Source organism: Branchiostoma lanceolatum, chromosome 1 (assembly GCF_035083965.1).
Source record: "Branchiostoma lanceolatum isolate klBraLanc5 chromosome 1, klBraLanc5.hap2, whole genome shotgun sequence".
NCBI classification, from domain to species: domain Eukaryota; kingdom Metazoa; phylum Chordata; class Leptocardii; order Amphioxiformes; family Branchiostomatidae; genus Branchiostoma; species Branchiostoma lanceolatum.
The window spans coordinates 21,834,801-21,845,486 of record NC_089722.1 but is presented as its reverse complement, the minus strand read 5'-3'; the positions used below and the strand labels follow the sequence as shown (position 1 = coordinate 21,845,486).

Sequence of the window (10,686 nt, the reverse complement as noted above, 5' to 3'; positions counted from 1 at the left end):
GTACAGAACACAAAAGGCCTGGTGTATAAATGAATATTTGTATTTGCCACTGGTCACGATAAGCTTAGATGATCCACATAATATATGTATTAGCACACATGTATTATTTCGATTGCAAAACACACAATTATTAGTTAGGAATCTTCAAAATCACATCAAAATAATGTTAGTTTTGAACAAACACAAGTACATGTGTTGCTGCTAGGTTCGCTAGGTGCACTGACTTTCACATAGAGTCATTTCATCGCAGAGGAGACATTTTATTACAATACTTATCCTTATCAATGATGCAGATGCAGTCCCAATTTTCATGATCTATACCTAATAATGGTCATCTCCACCTACGTTACCTATAAGTAAGATGGTCTTGTGGTTTAGAATCTAAAGGTTCTGGGTTCGAATCCCTAGCAGGCCCCAGTGTTGTGACATTCAGAAAGGCACTTTACACCTATTTTCTCTCTCCACTCTGTACCTGGATGTTTAAGGGGCGTCCTGTCGGATAATCTAGAATGGGACGTAAAGCTGGGGTCTCGCTGGGAGAGACAAACCTCGAGCACGTTAACCCATCACACGTATTGAAACAAGTAGTGGCCCACACCAGTGTGCTCATGCAAACCTTAAAGTCCAGTGTTACACAGCTAGAACCTACTGTACAAATCTGGTGTTTTACACCTAAAGATGGCTATGCGAAACAAACAAATAACGAAACAGTAACAAACTCACACACACACAATCGGCACGACAACATAGCCTCCTTGGTTCAGGTAAAAACACATTGACAAATACCACCTCCCTCCATCTGTCTGTTAAGGAGTGTTGTCTTGTGAATCAAACGTCTTGCGGCCGGTCTTTCATACACAGGATGTTCTTCCGGTTCGAGCAGTAGTCATCATCCCACTTCAGGTTCATGTACCTCCACATCTGAGCGCACTTCTGGTTAGTATTGTTGGGTTCACCTGTCGAAAGAGAAGTAATTTAGCAAAAAGCACCACCAGATGTGCACAGGTTAGGTATGGCAGGTCATTCAGCGTAATAGAACCAGCGGGCAGTGCTTCGCCGCGCGCCTGCGTAACTGGTGTGTTACGCCGATGGGCGGTTATACCAAGGACATTATATAGTTATACAGGCTATATAGATACAAATTCCTAATATGGAATAATCTAACGTTTAAGTTTTCCACCTTAGTATGTATATATGTGCACTCTTCAGCTATTATTTGAACCACTGTTCCCATTTTGTTTACAATATTCAAAGTCTTTCCCGTTCCAGATAGTCATAGGGCGTTGCCCATCTCCGTTTCACTAGTAGCCCTTGGGCCACACAACTTTGTGCAATCACTACAGAGGGGGGCTTGTCCACTGGTAGTGGTGTGTGTTCAACTAGTCTATACTCTTTCTTTCCCAAATGATGAGTGCTAAGCAGGGAAAGTAATATGTATCATTCTTAAAGTCTTTGGTATGACTCGGTCGGGGATCAAACTCACCACCTACAGAGCACTCTACTCACTTGAGCATTTCACCGGTCAATACTGGTCACGCGTTCTGAATTAAACGAAGGGGTTTCTGCTCCTTACAAAGTAGCTTTATTACCAACAAAGATGGCTTAAAAGTAGAGAAATCATCGGCTTGAATAGAAGTAAAGTAAAGCGATTCTTAGCGCTACTTCGTTGTTTTGCTTGAGATCATGACATAAGTATAAGACACATTCAAGTTTACAGAACTTGTTTTGACGCCACAACATGGTACAAAGATAAATACAAAGGCATAAATACAAAAGCATAAATAGAAATTTTTTAGACACTAGTCAGTCATTTTTTCTCTGAACACGACGCACTGTTGATGAGGAAGATAAAAAGAAAAAAACTCAATCCTCACCAGATGCAAAATCCCCGTTGACCATGGTTGTACCGTCGATCCAGGTGAAGGTCATGTCCCCGTCATTGTCAGTCGCCCCGATCCAGATGTCACCCACTGACAAGGTCAACAGGAACGCCTGGAGAACACAGAATATTGCTTTCTTTACACTAAAAATAACAACGGGAAAACTGTACAACAAAACCACATTCCAGCCTGAGATTCACGACTTCCAAACAGGATCAAACAGAACAAACACAAGCAGACTTCCGAAACCAAAATCCAACTCTCAGAAAAGGCGCTTTCTGTATAGAATGTCACAGTCGTGGAACAACACAGGCGACAATTAGCTATGTATTGCACAGACTACATGTCACAAACAAAGCAATAAATACAATCTAAAAAGCGCAACATAATGAAATACGACCTATCACTCCACATCAATAGTCTGGTATGGTTACTAGTTCCATACATCTGAAGGCTGAAGACTACTACTTACCCGGATGGCATCGTAGTTCTGGGGATCCTTCAGCATGACCATTTCGCCGCCGTGAGACTGGCAATTCGCTGACCCAAGATTGAACGGCAGTTGAGCGCCCGTGAGGAAGTAGCAGGTGGAACCGATTTCCAAGCCGGTGCACCATTCTGTGAGAAAAGATACATGGACATGCAAAGCCGAGTTAGGCCACAGCAAGTAAATCTTATGGATGACATGAGCGCAACTCCTGTATATTGTAACTACGTACTGTATATATTTCACTGTACTATGTCACTTATATGTTAGTTAGGTTTATGTAAGACGACCTGTATCTTGCCCCTCGGGGCACGAATGTACAATAAAGGTCTTCATTCATTCATTATCTAAACTGTGCACACCTGGGGGTGTTGCACTAGAGATCTCTCAAAGCACTGTTTTTCAAAGTTGCGGATTTATGTAACCGGTGGATTAATGTTAAAGGAGGTTACAACCAATACTATTATTAAAATAGTTCTAAGCATGTCACGACATTACGTACAGTCCAGGTAATAATGACACTGACCTTCCTCAGGTAGCATTTCCAGCAGGCTGTCCTCCACGGTTTTGCCCACCTCCGGTAGCTGGCTGGTGAATGAGTCTATGTACAGCTGCACCACCCTCTTCAAGTCACCGCAGTCCAGCGGCGGCACAACTTGTGCAGTTTCCTCTGTTCCAAATCAGAACAAGAACATGTAAGATCATAGCTACTGTAATGCTCAGGCCATGATTGTGCAAAAAGGGCCCTGCCGCAGTTCACGGGCTTTTTTGCACTATCGGTCGTTATCCCTACGTGGCCCTACGGGGCACCCTGTGGCTACCAGACTATTTTGGGGCGCGGCCGGGGCCCTGATAGTTTCTAACACGGAGTTAAAATCAACGCGGGACCCGGTAACAAATTGGAGCCGTGAGCTAATCGTGCGATCCCCGAGATGTACCCCCATGGTATCCGGCAGTCCATTGGGACAAATCTGTGGCTTCGGGGCCCGGCCGGGGCTTCACCCCCTGCGGGCACCGGTGCAAATGTGACCTAAGCATAACAGCTGAACTTCAGCCTTCACTGCCATCTCTTAGCATATTTAACCCATCACGATCTCCCACCAACTCAGTTCAGTGCCCAGAAGTGATCTTTTGGCCTTGCACTGAGCATAATCGTTGAAATATATATAAGCTTCCATGCTAGTAAATGCTAGGCTGTTCAAATGAACATTCAAATTGTACTTAAGTTTCTAATGAGAATGGGCCACTATTGTTTAATTGTTGCTTTGCTGCTAGTACAATAGACCCATTCAAAATAAACCATAACCATCTAATCACTTCTAGTCAAAATCTTGTAGGCAAACAAATCAACTCCAGTCATAACATAACCTCCTTTGTGGACGTAAAAAGACCGCAAAAAAATCACATTATCACCGCACGATGTGTAGTACTTAGCTAATGGTTTGCGCCCCCAATGCGTGTTTTGTGCTTAAATCTTTTCTCCAAGCAGAAGTTTCGGTTCGGAGAGGGCAGGAGTTGTTTCTCCCCCTCGTTAAAAATTGCGGCCACTCCTAGCCCTGTCGACCGAATCCTCTGCTTTGAGAATACTTCAATCCCGTCATTTACGGATTTAGGCCTTCAAACGCTGTTTTCGAGGGAAATTGTGCAATGCAGATAGTGACTGAAGACTTACTGCCGTCCACACCCGCTTCCATGTCATCAGCGCTGGAGGGGCAGGTCCCGCCCTTCATCTCCACCACGATCTGCCTTATGGCGTCATACTCCACCGTGGCGCGGCCGATAGCCTCTCCCACCGCCAGCAGGGCCTCGGATGTTGCCTTCCCGGTCGGACAGAGGTGCTGTGCAGAATTGCAGTGAAAATCTTATGTTGCTCAACGATTGCAGCGGAAGATGCATGAAATACGTTTTATTCATTAGTGCATTCACCACGATAGCCTGGGTACCACCCTCCGTAGTAATGCTACGGTCACATTTCCAAAGCGGGGCCCGGTCGGGTAGCTTGTGGGAAAGAAAAATACGATATAAAAGACATCAAAACACACAAAACGTAGAAAAATTAGTCCTTACCATAAGTTTCAAATATTTCTTATAATCTTTCTTTATTTTTTGTTTTATCAAACAGCCCGGCCGGGCCCCGGCGTTGAAATGTGACCCTAGCATTACCGTGGTATGCTTCGGTCCCATTTCCAATCCGGGGCCCAGCCGGGCTGTTTTCGAAAACGAAAAATAAAAAAATGCATATCAAGAAAATACACAATATATGGTTAGGGGTAGTTGTTTTACGTTTTGTGTCTTTCGTTGTCTTTTATATTACATTTTTCGTTACCACAAGCTGCCCGGCCAGGGCCCCGCTTTGGAAATGGGACCAAAGCATTAGCAAGCCAAAGATTGAACCAGTGGTTACTACGGAGTATGGTACCCAGGCTATAACCGAAGGAAACAGATTATTTCAAACATGCATTGCCACAATATCACCGGACCAATACCATTGAGATGATCATCGAGAGACCATATTTCTACTAAAATCACAGAGCTTAGTATGCAGAACGTGAGACACTCTATCATCCACTGCCTTCAAAGTAGAAGTCGAACCCCACGATAGTAAATGTAGCTGATAGTTGATTATATATAGTTGATTAAACATTAGTGGTATGATCTTTCAAATAAACACTTATCAATGCCTTGGAGATGTGAATGCGGGATGGAAATAGAGATTTTTAAAAAGGCAGATGGCACCAGGAGAATTGCACAGATTTGACATTAAAAAGCATAATAACTTGTTGTTTCGAATGAGAACTTGCCAACTAAAAACATTCTGATTTTTTTTTTTTTTTGACAGATATGCAGAGAATAGATAGATATTCTGGTTGATATTCATAGAATACATTTCAATCGGAAAATTCTCTCACTACTAATGTAGAAATAAGTCAAGAACACTACCGTGTAGTCCATGGTGACTTCTGCTGAAGGCGCCCGCCGACGACGCCCGCTGCTGAATGACACCGGTTGGTCTTTGGGAAAACACAGCAAAGTTTGAAAATTTGATAAAGAGAACTCGTTCCGTTTAGTTTAAAAGAGAGTCTGCATGGGGGATCCTGGTAACACTCAATGGGTAATTTAGGAGGACCGGCAACGCTTAACGGCAAATTTATGAGTATCATTACTTTTGAATTTCTTTGCATACAATTTCCGTTATCTTATATGTTGACCTCTGACTTTTCCTGCTCACTTCTAAGTTCAGCACATTTCATTTTGTATAATTTTCTGTTTACAAATTGTTTAAGTTTTTGTTATCTATATTTCATTCAATTCAATATGTAGTTGACTCCAGGGAGAGTAACGTTTCTATATGTAGCACTAATGGAGATCTTAAGAAAACAAACAAACAAAGCGGCAACGTTGAACGCCAGATTACCCAAAAGTCACAACAGAGCGTCCGGTTGCGTCAGTGTTCGCAAATTAGTTTTGCTAGACACCCCACGAATACAAGTGCATTGCAAGTATAATGTGGATCTTTGGATTTTAAAATCGGCTCCTAAAGTCATTGTCAACGTACGTGTTGGTTGGAACGAAACGATGTCGATTCATGATAAATCACACATGAAGAAAATAACGTACTCTGTAGAATTATCGGATCGTCCGGTTCGTCATCCTCTGAAGGGCTGAAATGGGCGTCGACGACTGAGCGCATGGCCTCGCGGATGGCTTCCAACAAGTTGACGTTGATGACCCTCTTAGTCATGGATGGAATGATGCTGGTCAGCTCCTGCTCGCAGCGCCTCCTGTTGGCTTCTACATGCAAAACCGTCGAAGTCAGCTAGCATTTACTTTTTAGCGACGCCTCAGGGGCGAGCCAAATTTTTACTATATTGTGTGCAGATTGCAAGAATTCTAGGAATTGTACAGGAATGTGAAAGTCCATGGGACGATAACTCAAGAATGCCTGGATGTATTGTCTTCATATTTTGTATGTGGGTAGGTCTGTGGGAGACCTTGTAATGATTGGATTTTGGGCCCCCTAGCGACTTTCTATGATAATGCAGGGGAACTTTCACTTTTCAAATCTCGTCTTCTGAACATACTATAGTCATGATTTTTAAGTGGTGGATAGCTCTTTGTTAGGAAAATATGTCTTGTAGATTTGGACCCTCTAGCGGCCTTTTTTGGAACTGCAGGAGCTGATTTTGACTCAAACTTTGAAAGAGAATAACGCAAGAATGGGATGACGGATCATCATAATTTTTCTTGTGTAGATAGCTTAAGTGAGGACAATTAATAAATCAGCTGCATTTTATTATGGGACACTCAAACACATGACGTATGTAACTGAGAAAGAGATAAATATCGATAGATATCAATTATGCAAATAAATACTTAATTTGCATAATTAATGACAAAATACTATAAATCCATAGTGTTAAATGATGGGGATTTCATTTTGCACCATTTGGAAGTTAAGTAAATGTGGCCACTATTAGACACAAATCTTGCATAGAGGGCCTCATTTACATTATCTATGAGGAAATGGTACGATATCTTTTTTTGTGAAAACAAGATTTTCATACATTGGACAACTTGTGTTATTTTGGTAGAGAAGGTGATCGACTGATATGATTTATGCGAGGCCCTCATTTGCATGTGAGCTAAAAACGAAACCGTTAACAGAGACCACCGTCGCCATGGCAACATCTTTTTATGTTGCCAATCTTGTTGTTATTCCTGATAAGGCCGTGTTGATTGATTATATGGATGACATCCGCGCGCGCATCAAGTTTCGTCCGTTTCCGAAAAAAAAGGTTTCAGTCACACTGTAAATCATAAAAAGCAGCTTCAAGATGAGAAGATACATGCTGCAAATTGTAAAAGAACATTTCAGAAAAGAACAAAAATGAAAACCCTTTACTTCGGTATACAATACTCTGTGAGTTCAGTTTTGTTCGTCCTCCCTGACCACGTTGATTTCATAAAGAAGGCAACTTTTTTTTGCCAAACTTTTTTTTGTTTACGCACTCGTATCAGTTTTAGGGTCCCTAGAGTACGTCATCTAGATAATCAAATCAACATGACCTAAACGGTAGAGCGGCAGACCTCAGACTGAGGACGAAGTATGGCTATAGTCGGGCCTCGCCGCTGCTCGCGTATTCAGCCAAGAACACCAGCTCATCCCTACTCTTCCCGATACGAATGGTGCTTTTCCGTGTAGGGATTGCGTAAAACTCCCCCATACACTAGTTCCTAATGTCATTTCCACTAAAAGAAAGCCTAACAATACGTACCTGTATCCGAAACACGTGCATACGCACACGAGTACAGTATTCACTTTGTGTTTTTCTAGGTCATGCATGACTAAACTTAAGTAACACGACTGATGACCAGTAACTTCGTTAAGTTCTTCCTAACGAGAAATGTTAACAATTAGGCATCTGGTAATTTTGATACTGTAAACAAGAGTCTCAGCTAACCTTTCCTCATTACCCACCGCGTTAGAACGCAAAGGCGTGAGAAAATTAGGCACACAACAAAAAGTAACCAACCTGGAGGTAGCAAAGTGCCATTCATAGAAGCACAACTGATCAGGCAGATATGACAAATCAAAGTAGTTCAGTTTGAAAAGTCACATATCGTCTTACAAACAGAGCAACGGCCTGCGGGGTGTTTATTATTGTTTCAACACACATAGCAACTACATGGACCACCGTGTAGTTTTCAGCCACCAGAGAGGAACATGCGAGAAAACACACTGACACTTGTAATGCCTGTAGTTTACAAGTATATTCCTTTTTATAAGACGGAGCTTGCTTGACGGAACGTAGACTAGTTGACAGTTTATTATATACTGAAGGGTTGTCGCTATCAGATCACCTGTTTGAATGTATTCCCTTCGGTCTGTCCTCTTTTCATTTTCATTATTCAAACGTTTTCTTCGGTTACCTTTTATTTGTTAATTTGTCCACGGTTTTGCAAAATGTCAGTGAAAGAATATGCGATAAACCTTGCTGGTTTGTGGCACCGCAACAGCTGTTAGCTACGAAATTGCTAAGATGTTTTTTCCCTCATGTGTTTGCGAATTTTCAATGGTTTTCAGTATTCTGAACGCTCTATACAGACAACCCAGCAGCTAACTGGAGATCGTAGTGTCCAAACTTAGATTTAATACTTGAACTTCATTTTTTTATTATTAAACAACAGAAAAATATACAGGACATAGAGATGATGCACTCTAGCTATCGCTAATATTAAACATCATCTCTGGAAATAAACATTACAACTTACATAGATACAATAACAATAAGAAACAGCAATTGGGTCGTCCAATACAAACTAACTAACAAACAAACAATCAACATAATAACACACCTGTACTACGTTTCAAAGCTTCAATTTGTTGAGGTTAAAAATCATGTAAAGATACAATAGGAGCAAACTGTGGTGAAAACGATTTACAAACCGAGAAGAGCGGCGTGCTCGCGTACGGCAGCTTCCACGCGGCTGGCATGGACGTCGTTCGAGTCGCCGCAGATCTGAGCGTGAAGGACTTCCTTCTCCGCACGCAGAGTCTTCAGCCGCCGGTCAGTCTCCGACTGCATGTCGGCAGCTTTGAACAGGGTAGCCGCGGCGACGTCGCCGTCCTTACACGACGGAGCTGTAGCCTGGGAAAAACGAGGACGATGTAGTAAAGATAACGTTACACTCATGAAAAAGCAAGAACCCTTTTAGAAATCGTTTTTGGAATGCCTGGACTTCGTAGGAGTCGTCTTATTTAACCAGAAATTCGAATTCAAACAGTTCGAATGTCATCAAAGATACACACAGGAAATACCAAGGACCCTTTAAAGTATTCTCCAAGCAAAGGCTTCGATCGAGAGGGGTAGTTTTGTCCGGGATTTCTTACGGTTCCTACCCCTCTCGATCGAAGCCTCTGCTTGGAGAATGCCTTTTAAGAAACGTTTTTGGAAAGCCAGGACTTTTGAGGAAGTATAGGAGTCGTCTTTTCAAGCAAAAATTCGAATTGAAACGCCATCAAAGATACATAGGAAAAGCCAGGGACCCTTTTAGAAAACGTTTTTTGGAATGCCAGGACTTTGTGGAAGTAAGAGTCGTCGTTTTAAGCAGAAATTCGAATTCAGACAGTTCGAATGTCATCAAAGATACACACAGGAAAAACCAAGGACCCTTTTAGAAAACGTTTTTGGAATGCCAGGACAAGAGGGAGCCATCTTTTAACCAACAATTTTTCGAATCCAAACAGTTCAAACGTGGTAAAAGTGCACACAGTATATAACCGTCTTTCTACGTCACTTTTACAAATTTACACACAGTCGGTAACCTCTCAACTACATTTCTCTTTACATTGTAGGAACCATCTTCGTTTCTATTTTCTGTACAATAAAAGAGGCATAGTCCTACTGTTTCTTTCTTCGGTGCCGGTTTTTCCTGCACACTTTTCAGAGCTAGAGGAGCCGCCAGGACCGAGCTGATGAAAACAGCGGCCACCAGGAACACCCAAGTGCAGACCCTCTTCATCGTCAGCGCGTCGTCGTATTTAACCTACCAACCTTCCTCTCCCAATCTCAATGGGTCTCTGAACAAAGTTATGTTTGGGAACAACCTTTAAAGAAACCTGGTGGGTCGCACTGAAATTCAATATGATTGAATCTGTATCGAGTTCAAAATGTACCAGACTCCAAACAATCAGTGAGCTAATCACGGAGCTGAACTACTCTGCATCACGAAGGGTTTCATTAGTTGTGTTTTTATTGGGTTACGGAAGCACAAAAAGACGCGGGGTTTTGTAGCATATATGCAAAAGGTCGTTGTGGGTCTACATCATCATTGCTTTGAATTTTCTTACTGTTACTCATAGTTTATTTACTCAAAACAATACACTTGGAGACACCGAAGATTATTTAAAGAGTGACGCAAGTTAACGCACATAGCCGGACATGGCCTCCCGACATGGTTGGGAGTGGTTCGGGAGCTGGGTCCGCTTTGTTCGGCTGGTGTTCGGCGCGGTTGGCAGGTGTTCGGCTGCGCAATGCGCCAGCCGAATGTTTTGAAAATGTGGACGGCAGGTCTGGAATGGGTTGGCTGGTGGTTGGGAGTAGGTCAGTGGTGGCCATGGTGTTTTGGGGAGTCAAATTTGACTCTCAGACTAAAACAGGTCAGACTGCTCCCGACCTACCGCCAACCTTGGGAGCCATGTTCGGCTATGTGTAACCGGGGCTTGACGGAGCGTTGATAACTCCGAAAAAACATTCGACTTTCTCGATGATTTTACCTGGTTATGATTGACTCAATCCAGATGGCTACGCCATGTAC

The 10,686-nt window shown here is 42.5% G+C and overlaps 1 protein-coding gene across 1 annotated transcript; it reads right to left on the bottom strand.

The window, feature by feature from the left end:
* Window positions 1-41: 41 nt before the first annotated feature.
* LOC136441489 (uncharacterized) lies at window positions 42-9,932 on the bottom strand. Its single transcript, XM_066437800.1, has 9 exons — window positions 9,775-9,932; window positions 8,816-9,017; window positions 5,986-6,159; window positions 5,308-5,378; window positions 4,040-4,205; window positions 2,894-3,037; window positions 2,353-2,498; window positions 1,875-1,992; window positions 42-956 (listed from the first exon to the last, which is right to left on the bottom strand). The coding sequence occupies exons 1-9, from the start codon at window positions 9,889-9,891 to the stop codon at window positions 829-831; spliced, it is 1,266 nt and encodes a 421-aa protein (XP_066293897.1). The 5' UTR covers window positions 9,892-9,932; the 3' UTR covers window positions 42-828.
* Between the last annotated feature and the right edge of the window lie 754 nt (window positions 9,933-10,686).

What these genes read in the sequence shown, in the direction of transcription:
- LOC136441489 (XM_066437800.1), bottom strand. Translation starts at nt 9,891, where the DNA reads ATGAAGAGGGTCTGCACTTGGGTGTTCCTGGTGGCCGCTGTTTTCATC. An exon ending in AGAACTACGATGCCATCCGG is followed by an intron (nt 1,993 to 2,352) that starts GTAAGTAGTAGT and finishes TGTGTTCTCCAG; the next exon opens with GCGTTCCTGTTGACCTTGTC. An exon ending in CAACGGGGATTTTGCATCTG is followed by an intron (nt 957 to 1,874) that starts GTGAGGATTGAG and finishes CTCTTTCGACAG; the next exon opens with GTGAACCCAACAATACTAAC.